We start from the raw sequence: 20190 nt of genomic DNA on the forward strand, positions 1-20190 counted from the left end.
ATGAAAATATATGTGGGAAAATTAAGTTAATCACTTGAGGTAAATCTGGACTTCTGTAAGGTTAGGTACTCCTTGAATGACGCAGGACCACATCACTCTGGTATATAAATGGGGATTCAGCTGCCTGAAATCAATCCACGTGCAATGTAATGTTCCTACCTACCATCTGTCAATTACCTCTACCATCAGGAGTGCTTGTCAACATTTGTATTGAATTGGGTTTACATGGCAAATTTTGGTAGACGCAAGGCAAAGAGGGCTGCAGGGGTAGCTTCTCTGAGAAGATACCAGGAGCTGCCTCCACATCAGACAGAGCCAGTTCCAGATGGCTCCAAGACAGATCCACGACTGGTCAAAGCTGAGCCCATCAGTGACACTGGTCATTTTTCTGAGTGTCTATGACAGGAAAGTTTTGTGCAGAACTGTATATTAACTATCTACATATTTATATAGCGTTACACATCACATTGCTCTGAAAGTTTCAGAAAAATACCTAGATTTGCCTTCTCAATATGTCCAGGAAGTAGAAAAGTATTAGCTGTTTACTTATCAGCTAACAACCATTTGAGGTCTATTACAGAGTTCTAGCACGTAACTAGGGTTTGGAAATGTCAAACCATGAACTCAAACAGTTTTGAGCATGATCAGGCTCTTCCTGGAAATTTGCACACAAGAAGACCTCTGCTTTCTTTCTACCATTTCTAGTGCCCTCTAATTGTACACAAATACTTCAGAGATCACCCTTCTCAAGCCAGTTTTCTTTTTCCACTGCTATGTTAAACCTGGAAGCTGAGGACTGTCAAAAGGAAGAACTGCAGAGAGAGAAAGATCCCCCTTTTTTTTGTCCAAGTTAAAATTAGTCATTGCTACATCAAATTATCATGGCCATCATTGTCCATGCAGCATCTTGAAGTAGATATAATAATTGCATTTCCATGTTGGGATATCAAGGAAATATGACATTGTACCAGAAAGGTCTTGACATTTTGCAGTTATCATTCTTACATTAACTGCAGCAGAAAAATGTGTGACCAATTAAAAATCAGTTCAAAAGCTTGTTGCTGATTGACTATGCATTATTTAATTAATACTCTGCCAATTTCTTCTTTTGAACATCATAAAATGCAAACTTTGATGTTCAAATAGTTTCCATTCATGCATTCTGTCATGAATGTTGTTCTTAATGGATATGACATGATTATGCCAACTCTTATCAGTTCTTCAAATACTGTAATAAAATCATAAACTGCTTCTCATCACTGAGCTTACATAATAAGTTAGTATTTTAATTAGGCTTTTCTTGTTGCCATTTAAATGTAGCTTGATAGCAGGTCAAAGAAAAGAAGCAAGAGAAAAAGCTTCAAAATATTTTCATTCTCTCCATCAAATGGGTCATGTTCACTATTTAGGAATAGGACAGATAACAATTATGACGGAGGAGTGAGATAAAGTATTTTTAGATCAACATTTTTTCTTTACAAACCCAAAATATTATTATTAAAACTAGTGATGAACCAATGAATCTCTTCCACAGGATCAAAACATTGCAGAGAATCACATCTTGATAAATTATCGACAGAAAAGACTACAGTTTCGGGTTTTCAGACCAGAGTTTATCTTTGTTTTCATTCAAAGTAAGAAGTTAACTCCTTACCAAGACAAGGATTTAGAAGGCATAGCAATATCTGAAGACATACAACAAACCGATAAGGCTTACATGAATTCGACTTTACCCTGCACAGAGATGAGCAAAGGTGGCATTTAGACCAAAGTGAGGACTACATCAGTTTTAAAATGATTCTGTTGAAAAGTTTTCAGGACAGAGAAGTTGCAACCACCCTAGGGGACCTCTAAAAATAGAGAATACAGTAGTACAGACTGATGCACATAAGAATCAAGCTGATCCATAAACATATCAAAACCACTATTCATGACTTGTTATTGGAGATTGAAGGCTTGTATGCATCTGATATCACAGTGTAAGAGATTAATCACATAGAAATCAATGTAATGAAAGGAAATGTAATCGATTCTGCAAAAGAAAGTCATCGGTGTTACTGTAAAAGACAAATGAAAGATCTATTGCCTTCAGTGGCTTTGATGACACATCTAAGAAAGGAAGTTCAGAAGAGTCACCAGTTATAAATTGAGCAGATCTCCTGATTTAGCCATATATCTTGGAAATCGCTAGTATCCCTTGTAAAATAAACATTAAGAACTTAAGTTCTTTCATCTCATGTGATCAACAAAGAGACTAAGAAGTCAGAGAGAATGAAAAAGCATTCCTTCATGTCTACAAATAAAAAAATATCTTCTCTTTCTATGAACGGTGTTTAGCCCCCATTTAAGAGCTTCTGAGAGAGGATGTGGCTCTCCAGGTGTGAGGGTGACTTCCCTCTGAAGTTGGCGGAAATGATCTTCTTGCCTGTAAGATGTGGGCATGCTGGAGGAAGTAAAGGAGCAGTGGAAGAAGGTCAGAAGACTGTCAGATCAGAGGTGTCAAAAGGGATGTTGAAGGATGTTTTCTGAGACCCTACATAAAAGGAGGGGCAGGCAGAGCATAACAGTAAATGGAGACTCCTGTGAAGGCAAAAGCTGGAAGCTGGTGACTTCAGGCATGTGAGTAAGGGTCCTGCTCTGATGACAGATCTGCAGCTGGGAGCTCTGTTCTGCCTAGGGAGGAGAGCTGTAACCCCAGAACAACGGAGGAGGAAGATGACGGCTCATCGTCAAGCATGGAAGGGGTAGACCAGGCTGGCAAGAAAAGGGAGATGTGGACAGGGGAGACTCTGGTGAACAGGGCTTAAAGAAGGCCCCCTCAAATAATGAACAAAAATAAGGAGAAGCAGAGCACACAACTCCTTGGGGAAAACTTTCACACTTTTCCTGGGAAACCATCACAGCCAGGTGCCTCTCAGTGCCTGTACACTAATGCATGCAGTGTAGCAAATAAACAGGAAGAATTAAGATTTTGTGCAGTTTTAGAGCCACAATCTCAGTTAAATCAGAGAGATGTAGTGGGACAGCTCATATCACTCTAGTGCTATGATGGATGGATACTGGCTCTTTAGGAAGGACAGGCCAGGATGCTGGGGAGGGGGAGTTTCCCTTTGCATGAAAGAGCAACAAAGATCCATGGGGCTTGGTGACACATGAAGAGCGAGATAAGAGCTCATAGGTCAGGATTAGTGGGAGGAACAGTGTTGTGGTGAGCATCTGCTACCAGCTGATCAGTGAGGAAGACGCAGATGAGGCCCTCATCATACAGCTGGAAGAAACCACACAGTCAAATGCCCTGATCCTCATCAGGGACCTTGACCATTATCTGCTGGAGGGACAAAAACTTGGGAACAAGCAACCTAGGAGGCCTGTGGAGGGCATTAATGACAATTGTCATCCTGACACAGATGATCAAGGAGCTGAGGAAGGGACCTCTTTTGGACCTCACACTTTCAAATAAGGAGAAACTATAGGGGAAGGTGAAAGCTGGGAGTAACCTTGGCTGGACACACCATGAGGTGGTGAATTTTAGAATCATGAGAAGGAAGATCATGGCAAAAAGCATTAAGCTGTGGAACTCATGAAAGCAGACTTTGGCCTGTTCATGAATCACCTTGGAAGAATCCCGTGGGATACAGCCCTGAAGAAAAAAGAGATCCAGGAAAGTTGTTGGATTTTCAAGTATCACCTCCTCCAAGCTTAAGAATCGTCTATCCTGATGTGTACAAAACCAAGCAAAGGAGGCAGAAGGTCTGTAGGGATAAGCACGTCCCCCCTAAAGCAACTCATGCAGTACAAGAGAGTATAAAAGAGGTACAGGCAGAGACAGGTGACTTGGGAGAAATAGAGACATTGTCTGAGTGTGCATGGATGGGGTTAGGAAAAACAAAGCTTTTCCGGAGCTTAATTCAGTGAGCAAGATGAAGGGCAAAAAGAATGGCTTCTATAGGTACATCATCAGCAAAGGAAAGTCTAGGACAAATATAGACCTGCTGCACGTAATATTATTTAGCTATTAAGCACATTCTATAAAGCCTATATATTGAAATCCCCTTTTAGGAACCTGTAAGGCTTTTCCAAGACTATCATTATTACTAAATCAAGTTTGTGATACATTTACAGTATTCAGTAAGGGCTTGGAGACCTTTTCTGCAAGAAATGTTAAGGGTCCCTTTGCAAAGCAGAAGAGTTTGTAAGACATTGTGGTTTTTAAGGTCTTCAGAGGCAATACAAAATTGGCAAAACCTATACTGAAGATAAAGTCCCAAATAGTGGACTATAAGAGTAATGACTGAATTCTGTGGTCTGGAGACACACTCACAAACTTTTTTCCTTTTAAACTAAGCACATAAGATTTTTTTTTCTTGTGTCTGCCAGCCTAAATCCTTAAGTACATTAATATTCTTGTCAGGTTTCTACAAGCTTCTCTACATTTTTGACATTGTGTCATTACAAATACAGCACATTTCCATTTACCTTCTGTGAGCAAGCTAGTTCACAACATGTACAGATTCCAATCACACCTAGAATCTGTCAGGGTCCAGACAAATAAGCAATTATCATGATTCTGGATATTTTAAAATACGTCTGAAGAAAAATATGCTGCCCTATTTTCTGTTCTTCAGTGAAGAAAAGAGGGTTTATTTCATCTCAACAAAGAGAACCATGTCTGCTTGGATTTCCTTGCCCTGGATTCTAATGGGGTTATTTTAATTTATAACTGCCTTGTTGTATTAAAGAATGTATCAGTAAATGTACCATTTAGCACAGAACTCTGATTCTGCTTTTTAGTTCTGCTTGATGGATTATCTTGTATTCTGTAACCTAATATCACTGATGGTTATGTAGGGCATCACTATAAATTAGATTATTTAATGTGAGATGATACAGTGTTTCATTTTAAATATTTTATCGTGTTATAGAATGAATATCTTCCTAAGGAGAGCATGCAGATTACTTGTCAGCACAAAGAAACAGGCAACTGGGATTTGGGGTTCCTCGTGGACAGTGAGCTATTCTGTGTAATATTCCTCTTTAGTACAATGTTTAGCAATAGAAACCATCAACGTCTATTCCAGCCACTGAACAATAGAGTTAACAGAATTGTTCCTGAAGTCTTCTCATGGGTCTGACAAATGGCAGTTTCTGGGGAAGGTGAGACCACCACCACAAAGATGAGTTCTCCACAGTCACTTAATGGCACTGGTTAGTCCTGCTCACAGCATCCTGTCATCTGTCACTTAAACATATGCTCACCAAAGACTTCTGCTATCTAACATAAAAGGTAACTATTTATATGGCACAAAATAGCAGTTTTCCTGAAACATCATTTTTCATAAGCACTTATTTCAATGGACATCATCTAACAACCACAGATTCGTAAAATGGCAGAAACCCTTATACACAGAGCTAAAGTAGATGCTACTAGCTGTTACATCTCTGAAATGAACAAAGGATACATCTTCAATACCCATAAAGCACAAATGAAATTAAAGGAATATCAGTAATTTAGATCTCCTTAAGTGGAGGGATTTATTTTCAGTGGAATTGACTCTAGCCTACTGTGTCGCACTGTTAGGAATTTTGCACTTTGTATGACTGCAGTAGAATATATAATGAAATGCAGCAACATATAAAGGAAGAGAATTCGGCACTTGCCATTTAGTGCAAGTATAGTTGTGAATCGCTCTAAGCTAGCAAGGCCATCAAACATGCATTTCTTGCAGGCACATACTCAGTTTCCTTAATGCAGAGTGTGAATGCCTGAAACATGTAACATTAATTCTTTGAGTTCAGTGTAAGGCAGGAATATAATGGAATCTTCATGCTGTAACTTAACCAGAAAACAAAGTGACACATATGAAGTCACAGGAGAAGCCTTTGGCAGTTTCTCACCTCCAGAGGCAATGCCTTAAACATTACATCAGCCTCTCTCTCTCATATTTGGAAGTAAAAGCAGTAACTTTTTTTTCTGAGTTCTTCTATGGCAAATAATACATTTCATTTTCTCCTCTGAAATCTTTCACACCCACAAAAAAGAGCAACATCTTATTTGCAATAAAATCCCCTGTTTCTTCTTTCAGTAACACTTATTGTAGAATCTTCAATCATCTTAAATACCTTTGTCTTTTGTCACTGATGAAAATACAGTGCCAAGAATGCTGAGATGGGAAGGGATATAACCGTCCTCAGCAGAGCTCATCACACTGACTGTACCAAAGCTTCCGTTTGGTGAAAGAGGACTGAACACGTTAAGTCTGCTGATGCCAAAGGAAATGACAAAGATGTGCAAAAATGAAAACTGGACACTAGGGTCACTGTAACCAAAGAGCAAAGCATCAAAGGGAAAACTAAACATAACACACTTTCAGTGGAATTATTTGAATAAAATAGGGGAATAGAGGAATCCCCACGCAGAGTAACCTGTACAGGTATTAAGTGTACTTGTAATAGGTCTTACTAGGGTTTCCTTAAGGAATTCATATTCTGACACTGGGGAAGTGGATGAAGCAGAGAAGGTACATCATACTGGGAAACTCTTGCTTTCCCTAGTATGCGAGAACCATGTAAAATGCTGTCTGAATATCCCCCACCACGCTTAAATAGGGCTTATATAGACATTAGGAAAGGGAAGGGGGCCTTTTCTTCCTTGCAGCTAGCAAGATAACAAAGCCAGAATAATTACATACAGCAGAGCACAGCTAAATATTGATTCAGATGTCACTGCAAAAAGGAAAGGTGAGAGAACAGCAGCTTGAAAATAATGATGTAAAAATCTATGAAATAATGGTGGATACAAATAAACCTACAGAAATTATACCCACAGCAGTTCAAATGCCCTGCTGGATTAGGAACAACAGCAGATGATTCGGTACCTCCTGTGAAAATGGCCCTTCTCACTTGGTATCTATGCAGCCCTTCTGGAACTAAGCTGGCGTGACAGGCACAAATTCAGGCAAGGAAAAAAAGCTGCTAATTAGAGGAGTCATTCCACTTTAGTTCCAGGTGTCATCACTTAACTAGCTTTTTGCATCTAGATATTCTAGTTAGCAAGACATTGTGCTACAACGTTAAAACCAAAATTGATAACAGCAAATGAGAGGGAAGTTTCTAGCCCCATGCAGCAGGATCTATCATTCAAATATTTTATACATGAATGAATTCCAATATTTCTCTAAATTGTATTTCACTTTTTAGAAAAGCCATATCTATGACAATAACCTGTTTACCAGCATTAGCATTCATTGTTTGAGGGCACCTGCAAACCTCTAACACAGCAGGAGCTGAAAGACTTACTCCTCTTTTTTTCCTGGCATTTGCATTTCACTGAAATAGAGGTTCCTTAATGCAACTTCTGCACATGCTGTGAAACAACTTCTATTACTTTAGAACCAATTATACATTTGATTGCTGCAAAATCTACAAGAACAAAAGGTAGCTCCTGCTCCAGAAGAGTTGACACTGGAAAAGGTTTATTGACTATGAATGCAGGAGAAACCCATTTTGACCATTCTAGGGTTGCAGTAAGTACAAGGGCATCCAAATCTTCCAGCAGCTACAACCTTGTTTGTGGAAACAGTAAAAGACTGACTGGCCAGGATAACCTCAAAAAAAAGAAAAAAAAAGTTTCTCTTTGCTGAAGAATAAATACTAAGATCTATGCAGAACTGCTTTCCCCAGCATCGATGTGTCACTGTTATCATTACTATCTGTCAGGGCTGTTACAGATTCTGATTTTAAGAAAAAGGAAAATAGCAGCACAGCAGAAATTCTTCTACTTTTGAAATTGGAGTTTAACTGCTTCTGTGAACCATACTTAAGTGCTGTCAACACAGGCAAATATTCACTGCATATTAGAGCAGTCCTACTGCTTGCTCCTTCCTTTTGACAACAGGGCCCACATACACACACTAGCTTGTCCTTAAAGCAAGTATTTTGAACCTAGATGTGCTCAATTTGGGATAACTTAGATAAAAGCATCCTGAAAATTTCAGGTTTTTTTTATTCTTTGAGAATTTCAGCTACAGATATGCACTAGACAGTCTCTCACTTCTGAAGCACTCCATGAACTCAGCTGTGCTGCCAAGCAAACCAGCAAAGGAAATCTCTTTACACTGTACTTTTTTTCTTTTTTTTTTTATTTGATAAATAGAGGTGTCCAAGCCTGTCAGCTGCACAAGTTTTATGAAAACTGAGTTCAGGGTGATAGTAACTGTCAACATTTGCATAGATAATATTGAGGCAAAGGTACCATGGTAACCTCATGTAAGCCCTCTGCGTGTGGGAAGAACTTCATTCTAAAAGATGTAATTTTACAAAGCAGAAAACTGGCAAAATATTCCAATAAGATCAATTAACATAAGTAGTTTTTGTGGCAGAATTTAAACTCTGAATGTGGGTAGCTGTTGAGTCATAAATGGCAAGATCTGAAAAAGAGAAAAACTAAGGAGTGAAGATTTTCAAAAAGACAAGCAAACACAGAACAGGGCAAAGGTACAACCTAACAGTTTTTTTCCAGTCCTATGATGCCATCAATATCCTCATACTGCTAGAAAGTATCATACAAACTGTTTGAGTACAATACAGCCTATTCACTGAAAATCACCAAGCACCCTACTCATGTCACTGAGTACTAGGGGGAGCTTTGGGCTGCCAGGTGCACGACAGAAAGGATGGTTATTTTTTAATTGTTTTTTACATAGTCATTTACATCTGCAAAAAGTCAACAGATCACACTGCTATTCTGATTTAATGGTGTTTTTCACTCATTCTATAAAGGCATAAATGATGGCTCATGTTGTAGGAGAAATGAGAAGAATGAGCCCTTTAATAACAGCCATATTTAGGAAATGTCACCTCTTGTGCTGCAGTTAGTGTCTCTCTTTCTACTGACTCAGGAGCCCACACTGTTGAGGACCTGATTCTTCCTCCAGCTTCACAAGATTTAATTTGTTAAGACTTTTGCCAAAACCTGTGACAGGCTGAAGCATTTTTCTGAGGTGTCAGAAATGAGGACTTTTTTGCATTCTGATCTTCTGACATAAATTTTCTCAGATCCAATATCTGCCAATATTTATACAGCTCTGTTGGCACTTGTGGCATTCTGCGGGCTAGTAAGAAGTCAAGAACCATGCTCTGAGGAGTTCATCATCTAAAAGCTGGCATATAATTTAATGAGTAAGGACAAAAGAAAACAAGATAAATAGAAAATTGCTCCTGGGAAAGTTCCACTGTTTATTTTTAATCACAAAGAATGCAGACCACTCAGGCTGCTTCTGTTTCAGAACTGTTTCTTTTTTAAATGATTGGACATGTAAGAGAGAAAGATGTCAGACGTAGTGACCAAACATTCCCCTAGGAAAGATGAAATAGAAATTACAAAGAAATTAAAAAATTTCAGAACCTAACACTCTTATTCTTCTGCTCTGCCTCTCTCTCCTTTCTGTCGCTGAAAAACAAAGCAGGAGATTGCAAGGGGAAAGCTTTTTATTTCCTGGAAATTGGGGTATCTTCAAGGTGATGCAAACCTCACCCACCTTTTGCTCCCACCTTTCCTGGGAGAAGCAGCATGAAGACTGAGCACAGCAGGGTACTGTTGCGAGAAGCACCAGAGATGACACATGTTTGGGTAGAGTATTACGTTCAGTTCTGGAGTCCTCAGCACAGGAAGGACATGGATCTGTTACAGTGATTCCAGGGGACCACAAAGATGATCAAAGGGCTGGAGCACCTCCCCTGTGAGGACAGGCTGAGAGAGTTAGGATTGTTCAGCCTGGAGAAGGCTCCAGGGAGACCTTCTAGCATCCTTCCAGTACTTAAAGGGGGCCTACAGGAAAGCTGGGGAGGGGCTCTTTGTCAGGGAGTGCTGTGACAGGATGAGGGGTAATAGTTTTACACTGAAAGATGGCAGATTTAAATTAGATATTAAAAGGAATTTTTTTCCTGTGAGGGTGGTGAGGCACTGGCTCAGATTGCCCAGAGAAGTTATGCACGCCCCATCCCTGGAGGTGTTCAAGGCCAGGTTGGATGTGGCCTTGGGCCGCCTGATGCAGTGAAAGGTGTCCCTGCTTGTGGCAGGGGGGGTGGAACTTGATGATCTTTAAGGTCCTTTTCAACCCAAACCATTCTATGACCACCCTGAAGTACTCTAATAAAACGTGTTTGGCCCTTAAACCACTTAGAGAACCAGGGGAGTTGGCACAGTCCCCGGCATGTTGCTCCTTTCCATCCCACTTGACTTTTTTTTTCCTCCTTGCCCAGCAACACAAGCCAGCTTGCATTTAGGAAACAAATTCACACTATCAAGTTTAAATAGACTTTAATTTTTCTCTGCCTTTGCACTCAATGTTGTCCCCAGGACACAAATGACACAAATTTCACTGCCAATTATATTCTGACTAACTCAATTAGTCCTGAAATACAGAACAGTGAACGTTGTATATTTTCTCTACCTCATTTATAATGCTTGTAGATTTTTTTTACAAAAACAGCTTCTTCTTTTCTCTGGCAATTCTCTGCTGATTGTTAGCTATAAATAGATTCTATCAATACATGTAAAAGCCTGCTTATTTTATAAACTACAGCTATAATTTTATTTTAAGGTAAATGACTGGCAAAGAAAAAAGCAAAAAGGCACATATATTAGGGGGATGCAAGATAATGTTTATATCATCAATGATGTTCTCCTCATCTACCCTGTTTCCAAATGCAGGAACAGGGAATACAATAGAATTAGAGGCCAACAGATGAACATATTTGGAAGCCAGAAAGAAAAGAAAAAAATGAAACATAAAGAACAAATCCACTGCTGCAAAATTCATATGGCATTCAATAGTTACAGGAATATTTGAAGTCACTTAAAAAAATCTGCCATGCATCCCGCAGAAGGGACACATGCTAAACTTGATGTCTTTGGGAATTCTTAGGGAATTAACTTTTCTTCATAAAAAATGGTGGAAAATGGACTATTTTAGCATGAAGGAATGAAGCTTGGAGCCAAGCCAACATTCCTTCTCTTGGACTGCATATACTGTCCCATTGTAGATATAATTTGTCCATTTTGATATGAATATTTTTCCTTTCTGTATAATTATGTTACTTTGGTAGAGAGGGCGATGGAAAAAGTAAGGTGGTTGTCTTGTCTTTGGTATGAAAATAGTTCAATCTTTCCAAGGTTGAAGTTAAGCACACTTATTCAGCTTGATAAAACTAACACGAATGTGAATCAATAACATGCTGTGACTCAAGGTTCTGAAGGCACAAAAGTTCACAGTAAAACTATATTAAAGAAAGGAAGATTCACTTGTGGAATGGAGAAAGTCACTAATGCAACTCAATATTAGCTTTCAATTAGGAGATGTAGCTTTCACTGTACATTGTGAAGCTCATTTTGATAGACTTAAAATAGAAAAAGCTGGTGAACTGTGAGTAAAATTGTTGGTTTTTGCTTTCTTTGCCATGTCCTAAAGTTAGTCGCTAGTTTTGAACATAATGTGCTATCAACTGATTGTGCATTATCTTCAGCTGGTCAGAAGCCTGTCAAAGAGATCACACTGGTCTTCACGAACGAGTGAAAAAGAGTTTGATCATGATGAGACCCCAATCCCTGAATTGGTACGAACTGCTCAGCAGTGATTTGTTGGGCAGCAGAGTAAAGAATCTGAAACGGCACGTTATTGGACAAAACTAGGATATGTACATGTGTGGAATGAAAAAATGAGCTCCTCAGAAGTCATTTTGCATAGAGGTAAAGGCTGCTGCATCTCCACTTCTACCAGATTTGAGGTTGACGATTCTCTTAAAAACTGATTTTCCTGGAACAGAGGAGAGATTTGCCTGTTCCTGTTTCTGTTCCATAGAAAATGTTATGTTTCTTCCAACCTGATTTAGAGACTGGAAATTATAATATCTCCTGTTGCTGTTTTTTAAATCACAAAATTTGTAAAGAGTCTAGTTAAGGACACAGAAAAAGAAATCCCCAAGGGAGGACTGGGTACAGAAGACATATGCCAGATTTTCTTGTGTAATGAGCATTTAAAGCTCATTGCTTGGTATAAAAATTCCATACCAAAAACCAAGTTGCTACTTTTTCATTTCTCGTAGAAAGACAGCATTAGGAATATGCAAAACCTTACTATTGGATTTGCACCAGGAAATGAAGCCAGGAAAGGGATCTGGCGAGAAAAAACATGCTGTAAAAATAGGCAAATCCAAGATGGCAGTTGCTGAGGGACAAAACACTTGAGAGATCGGGATCATCGCAGTATGAAAAGCCTCATGAAAGACAATGAATCCCTGACAAGTGTTTTGTTTTGTTTTTCAAAGCTAGCTCTGAAAAATTTCCAGAATAAACTTCTACTTTTGTCTATTTTGCAAACCACTACAGGGCAAAATCAGGGCAACTCTGTTCTAGAGAAATGCATTCTCCAAACAAGGCTGCTAATATTAGAATATCCCTAGTTCCAAGTTTGCAAATCTGATGATGACTTTGAGGGGCAATAATATGCTAATGAAAGCACACTGTCTATTATGTCTATATTCTGTTCTGTGTCCAATATTGGAGAAGCAGGTGTATCCTCTCAAAGAGCTTCCATGAAGTGTTATTTCTTTGCATTTTTTAACACAATTACTTTGCAGTAACTGTGTATATTTGGGAATTTTATAAATAAATTTCATGATAAAGCAATCCCCATAAAGATGCTAGAAGACACCACACAGATTTCAAGAAACTAGTCAATAATTATTTTTCTACTTCCAAAGAATATCAGCAAGATCATTAAATTTATTTGTATGCTTTTTCTTTCTCTTACCAGCTGTTGCCCTTTTGGACCCCAACCAGCGTACTGAAGTTTTGCATTGCTGACCTCAGGGGGATACAAATTCTGGGGATCCCTGAAAAAAAAAAAAAAAGAAAAATAAGATTTCAGCTTCAGAAATGTTCTTATTTAAGCTGGTGCACACCTGCTTTGGAAATCCACCATGTCCTTGTAAGGCATCTTTCAGCTAGAATCATCTAATGTTTAGTGCCAGATTTCAGTAGATTTTTTTTTATTGTAAGGTAAGTGCTATACCACTAGTAAGCTTTGGTAAGATCAAGTACTTAACTGACAATTTCTGTTTCTTATTAATAAGAAGTTAAACACATCAGTTCCACTGCTGACTTGCTTAAGCTTTAAGAATTAGTCAATGGATGGCAAACAAACTAACTGTATTTATCAACACCAATGAAGTCCACAAAGTATAAACAATAATTGCATTTTATAATCGTACTGCCACAATAAAAATACAATTTAATCTTCTTCACTCTGTGGCTTTTCTGACTAATAATTTCCCTTTGAACGTGACAACAGAAAATTTAGTGACTGTATAACAGCCTAGCTTCGAAGGGAAAAGCTCCTATTGATATAGAATATCTTATTTCATTTGAAAATAAAAATCAAAATGCTTTTTTTTTTTTGGTTCGTTAATCCATTATCTTCATTTGGTAGAAAAACTTCAGTGAGACATATAGCAAATATAGAAAAAGGAGGCTTTTTTTGGTAAATGTCAAAGCAGCATAATATCATCTTATCACAGCACAGACAGTATTGCCTTGGTTTTATTTATACTCAGCACAAATGACTACATTACATATCCTGAAGTCACATTGCTATAACTCTGTATGTATTAATATTATAGAAACAAGAAGACCAATAAAGCCTGTATACAGTATGCCTCATTAGCAGATCTCAAACTGCTTTAAAAAGTAAGGTTATTACCATGACTGGACTACAAGTATGAATAACAAGGCAATTTGAGGTCAACATAACCCCAAAACAGAGAATAAAGTCAAAGCCTGTCTAGCCTCTGAGCAAAAGTCCTTTTCGTCTTGTGCAGAGTTTATTTCTTCATTACGGGCAATGTTTCTGAGATCGTATTTTCAAAACAGAAAAAAAACTGAATGCAATAATTAGACACTAACAGAATTCTCATTATTGCCTGTTTTGTGACCTAGAGCTGTACCATAGTTATATTCTGGATCTGCCCTTTCAGGCAAGAACTCATTTGGCTGCACCTTCCCACTGCACTGGAGCTGTTGTACCATGACCAAAGACAGCAGTAAGAGAAATGTTTAGAAATTGATTTTGTGCAGTCTTTCCAATGTGAAAAAAATAGTTTTTCCAATGAACACCTGCTCAGCGTGAGTCCTAGATGAGGACACCAATGCCTACAGCTTCCCCGCTCCATAGCTCCTGCAGCTGGAACAGCAGCTTCTGCTCTCTTGCTAGAGGGTGTGCATCAGTGGTTATAAATCATAACCCATAATGCCTACAAGGCCCCTGGGAAGAGGTCCATGGAACAAATTAAAATTAAAGTGCTCAAGATGACAGGTTTGATTCCATTAGGAATGTGGAGGGACAAGAGTGGTTTGTTGGGAGACCTTTTGGCTCTGTAGGCAAAGTGTCATCCACAACTGCTGCTGATGGAGTAAAATGATATCTTTTTCTCATGGTTTCTAACCAGAAGGTGTTTTTGTGGGTGTTGTGAGTGTTAACCCAGCAGGCAGCTAAACATCACACAGCTGTTTGCTCACTCCCCCCACAGCAGGAGGGAAAGGATTGGAAAAAAGTTAAAACTCATGGGCTGAGACAAAGACAGTTTAATAGGACAGGAAAGGACAATACGAATACTAATACTATTAACAACAGAATACACAAAATAAATGACACACAATGATGTTGTTCATCACTCGCTGATTGATGCCCAGCCAGTCCTCAAGCAGCAGTAGCCACCCCTCAGCCAACTCTCCACACTTTATATGCTGAGCAAGATACCATATGGTATGGAAAATATCTTTGTCCAGTTTGGTCCTGGCTGTGTCCCCACACAGCTTCTTGTGCACCTGCAGCCTCCTCCTGGCAGGGCAGTATGAAAAGCTGAAAAGTCCTTGACTTTGTGTAACCATTGCTCAGCAACGACTAAAACATCAGTGTGTCATCAACATTGTTGTTATCCTAAACCCCAAACACAGCACTGTGCCAGCTACTAGAAAGAAAATTAACTCTATCCCAGTGAAAAACAGGACGGTGGGTAGCCTAACGTTATTTTTTTTTAAGGTATGGATAAGAGAATATAGAACTCTCATACTGAAATGCTACTAATAGCAGACACAAATTTCACATTTCAGTAAGAACAGCTATACCACTTCTGGATCTTTTCAGGCTCCTGTGCATTACCTGCTTAGGTATCAAGCAACTTGATACAAGTTGCTACTACTTAAGTATCAAGTCAGTTATTCCCATTAAGACTCAATCTCTTTGGTTAACTATCTTGATTATCTTATCAGACAGTAAACTCTGAGTGCAGAAGGAACAGAGAAAAATAGTGAATCATACCAAAACCTCTTATGGGAGAAAAGAAAGATATTGCACTGTTTGTCAAATGAACGATATAGTTCTGCTCTGTTTTTTTTCCATCCATGGTGTGAAGAGGAGTAAGATATTACAAGCAGAGAGGAAAATACCATTCCTAAATAAACAGATTATACAAATTCTAAGAATTGAAACCTGTAATGCTTCAGATATTACAGAAGGAGCTAAGGGGCAGGCATACCAATTAAAACCAATAATTCAGTCCAGAGTCCAGGCAAGTAGTGCCAGTTCTGCTCACTACATCATCTTTTAGCAGAGGAAAACTCTAACACAATGAGAAATGATGCATAAACCAGCTTTAGTGGCTGATAAGGCAGAAGGAAAAATGCTCCATTTGATCTACCAGCAGACAGCTTTGCTGCAAACAAAAAGCAAAGTCATATTCTCTTTCTCTGGTGTGGCTGAGGCAAAATAGAATTCCATGTCCTGAGTTTCTTAAGTTGTTGAGAATGACTGGGAAAACATCCTTTGAAGAAAAATCTTGTTAGTTTGCCTTGAAACTTTTTGATAAAATGCAGATAGAAAGGCTGACTGGTGGAATTACATATTGCCTGGAGGAACCTGATTTAGAAAGCTAGTTAGCATAAACTGCCCCTCTATTCAGCATGTAATAGCATTGCACATCCAGGTTGTGATGTAGACCACTGAAGGTAGGTGGTAGCCAGGCATACACCGCCATGCTGTGAGTTATCCTTTTCAATCATAGGCTGCGAAAGCAGCCTAAGACCCTAGTTTACCCTCTCCTCCCCTCCAAACATGCCTGAGAGATGGACATCTCTCTCAGTAGATTTTGGCTTGTTCCTTATCCGTTCTGAAGAAAATGCTCTTCCTTACAGTAGCAACATTCACTCCTTCAGCTGCGGGAAACTTTAGCATCTTATGCAAGGGGATTGAGAAGACATGCCTCCTTGCTAAGCCTGATCAGACAAACTGCAGGAATGATCTGGAGATGGGCAGTCTGAGCAGTGGCCAGGGAAGACTGGGCGGTCAGCAAGCCTGAAGGTGGCATGAAAATCAGATCCTCACATGCTTACTCAGGCTACGTTGTGTGCACGGTCTGTGGTGGGAGACCTGTGGGCTCCCTACCTGGCAGGACCAAGTAACACCTTTAACAAACCCATTATATCACCTATAGAGAGGAGGAGGAGGGGTTATCTGCACAGCTACTCCAGGCAGGACTGCCACAACCCCCTATTGTTCTCCCCAGGAAAGATCTCAGTGATCCTAAAATTGAAAAAGGCAGCTATTAAAAACATTTCTGATTACTTCATACTATTCTGGACCCTAAGATCTCCTGGGAAAAAATCCTTTAAGGGAGTCAAACCAATAGCATACCTATATACCAGAAGCATTTTTCGAAGTGCAGCATAAATGGGATCTCATTCCAGTCAACTCCTTTGGGGAGGTATGTTACTACTGATAAGCTATAGTCCTCCACAGCTATACCTTTGCTTCTCTTCCAGAACAGCCTGCTTACAATTCCTCTGAATTCTTTCTTGAATCAGTCAATATTATGGGTCATCTCAAACTCTCCGAAGAACCTGTGAGGAGCCTCACAGGCTCTCATAATTAGGGCTTGTTTGGTTCTGAGTCTTCCCCTTGTGAGTGCATTTGTGCAGGATGCTGGCATGGAAACAGGCTATTCTGAAGGCAGTCTGTATATTTCCTGTTATTGGTTTGAATGAAGAGCTAGGTTCATTGCGTCCTCGCGCTGTTCACTACTTCCTTATGGAAAAGAACCTTAATATTCATTTCCAGCCAAAGAAATGGCAAGGCTTTATTAAAGGGTTGTTGTTATTTCTTTCATCTCTCACAATGCTTGATTTAAAGCCCAGGAAGGAAGGGAATAATAATGTTGGGTTTGCCCAGAGAGAAGATGGAGCAGGTGCTGTATAAACTCTTTGATGTTAAGACAACATTGTCTGGAGCAGAGACTGTTAAATTCCTCTAGACACAGACATAATTTCAGCACAATGTTCAAAAAAACATTACTAAAGTAGTAAATTGTGAAATTTGCTCATTTAGATGAAGTTTTCTGCCAGAAAGTTTCCTCTCAAAATTTCAAAAAAAGGAAAATTCCTGAGTGCAATTAGCGAGCTGTCTGCCAAATATTTTTTGCTTGTAATTTAGCTCAGAACATATACATAGAATAAAACAAATTAATCAATTGTATATGGTTGCCTGGTTTTGACTTTAGAATTGTCATTAATGAGGAAATAATTTCTGGTTCTGTTGAAATTTTTACATCTACATGTTCCCTCTTTTGACATTTTTTCCTATTTAAAGAAGAAATTTACCTCAGAGACTTCATGGCATTGAATCTCCCCTTGAGCACAAACATGACAAACTGTTCTATACTAAGTTCTTCAAAAACAACTTAAAAACAACAGAAATATCCCACTGTACATGAAGGAGAGGCTTGTTTTACTCTGAGAAAAATATTTTAAAATGCCAGACTGAAGAAGTCTGAAATTTATAAAAGCAGTCAAAGTCTGTGGCATGGTACAGGCTGTTCTTCTATATACGTTAGAAGTTTTAATAACTTCTAATTTTACATACAGAACAATAGGATTTGTATTGAATTTCTTTGCACATGCTGCTAATGTGAGCAAAAATACAACAAGGCTCAAATCAAAGGCTCTGACAGGCCTATTTGTATAAACAACCAGAAGTATGCATGTGAGCTGCGGTGAGTTCTTAAAACATCTTTGAATCGATTTGCTTAAATATGCCATAATTTTGGAAAACATAGAAAGTATACTAAGATTTCTGTAATATATGCAAAAAATTTGAAGAAATAAAGACAGTTAAAAGAAAGTGCGGGGAAGGCAGAAAAAATATCCCCTCTTGTTATTTGCATAAAGCCAGCACTGAACATTTTGAAAGGCAACAGCCCTAAGCACATCAGCTCACAGTACTTTAAGCCTTTTTCATGGTTTACTATAAAAAACTATCTATCTAGACTATCTATCTCAGCACCAGAACTTGGCGTCTTCACATTTACTTCTAATAGCATAAAATCTGACAGGAGCTTAGACAGATTTCTTCTTCCTTAGAAAGAAAGAAAGAAAAAAGAGGTATAAACCATCATGTAAAGAAGAGATATGGAAGGGCTATAAGGAACTGGAGACTTCATAATATTTAAGAGTCCTTGATGCACAATGTGAAAAAAGTACATCGGAGAAAATTTGCAAGAAGAACTAAGAGCATGTAAAACACATGTGTTCATAAATGTACAAAGAACCATAGATAAGGACCTTGGGAAAGATTTCCAAGAAGCAGGAATGCCATTTCTTGAGAAACAAACCCACATTTTTAAACAATTAAATTACTTGTTTGCTTCAGTATTCACCAAGGACAAGAGGAGACAGGTGCCGTTAAGGAAATTGCATCCCAGGAGATACACAGTCCTGCCGAGACTTGAGGTGAGATAGAATAAAATATAATACAAATGGGAATTAAAGACTTGCCAGAACAGATAATCAAGATATAAGACTGTCAGAAGATGCAACTAAAAGAATCCTCCTGGAATTCTAATGGGAGTGCTTAAAAAGGGATGGAGAAGGCTCTTCCATTCATCTAGGCCTATCTGCTATTAAATATGTCATGCACATACACATATTTCTCTCACAACACTGTTCAGTGAACAAAAGCAGAAGGAGGAAATAAAAGCAATTTAAACTTATTAATTTCAGTTACAGATACACATCAAGTCATTCAGTTCTCAAGGAACTGATCTCACCAACCATTTTGTCCACGATGAATGAATTCTATGGATTCAGAGCATAAAAGACAAAAAGCAAGGCAATCTAAAACAGTTGTCCCTAATTTGGCAATCCAGTCAGATTCAAGCCAACAATATGAGTTCAGAGGTCCTTTTGATTATAACCTATCTGTGTGTGTAAAGCATCCATCAACACAGTACTTGGTACTCAGCCTGCAAAATCTTGCATAATACTGGTAAGACTTTAAGACCAATCGCTTGTCAGAAAAGGAGTCACCAACTTCCACTGGGTATTATGTAAAATGATGGCACAGGTTTACCTTTCTAATGAAGGTCTGCAAAAACTGATGTCAAAATGCATCAGAGACTGGCACACAGCTAGGAGTCATGGTAATGCAGGTTTGAGGACCACAAGCCATTGATCAAAACATCTAGGTTTCCCTGAGTAAGTAAACAGTGGAAATGGTCCTTAGAGCGTGGTAGCAATACTCTTAAAATGATAACATTATCACAATTCCCATGTGGACCCTCTAAATCATAGATGACAGAGTGAATTTGTACTGCATTTTTTAAAGACCTTTTGTTCCTGAAGTCATATTTCGTAACCCAAAGAGAAAATGAGAGGTGATAGCATTCAGGTAATAAACACAACCACTTAAAAGTAATTTTCTCTTACTCTGTAGAGGTTTCTCACCCAGTTCTGACCTCAGAATTCCTCGGGCATGAGGCAAAGCACTGGATTTATTAAGGATTTTAAGTCTATGAATATACAAGAGAGGCATGGAAAAATGAAAATGTAAGTATCTGAATGTTATCAAGAAGGTTAGTCAGAATTTCAGCTATCCAAAGATCAACTATCAAAAACACAGGCAAAAAAATACAGTTGGAAGAGAAAAAACTTAGTAAGCGCTGGGGTGTTTAAGAACGAACTGGGGAGATATAGCAACAATGAGCTGAGGATGAATATACACGATTCTTCAGAGCGACTCTGTCAGTCTCCAGAAAAGGATGTTTGTGATGAAACTTTAGCGTTTTCCATCCAGCTGACCTTGCCTG

General features: G+C 38.7%; 1 protein-coding gene across 5 annotated transcripts in view; it reads right to left on the minus strand.

Moving 5' to 3' along the window:
* The window catches only part of DPP6 (dipeptidyl peptidase like 6), a 559332-nt gene that overhangs the window by 96199 nt on the left and 442943 nt on the right, over positions 1 to 20190 (minus strand). For all 5 annotated transcript variants that reach the window (XM_054059588.1, XM_054059591.1, XM_009558353.2 and 2 more), the window contains exon 7: positions 12810 to 12891. In XM_054059588.1, coding sequence (XP_053915563.1) covers positions 12810 to 12891 — 82 coding nt within the window. The remainder of the gene's footprint in view (positions 1 to 12809; positions 12892 to 20190) is intronic.

This window comes from Cuculus canorus, chromosome 2 (genome assembly GCF_017976375.1).
Source record: "Cuculus canorus isolate bCucCan1 chromosome 2, bCucCan1.pri, whole genome shotgun sequence".
Classification (NCBI taxonomy): Eukaryota; Metazoa; Chordata; class Aves; order Cuculiformes; family Cuculidae; genus Cuculus; species Cuculus canorus.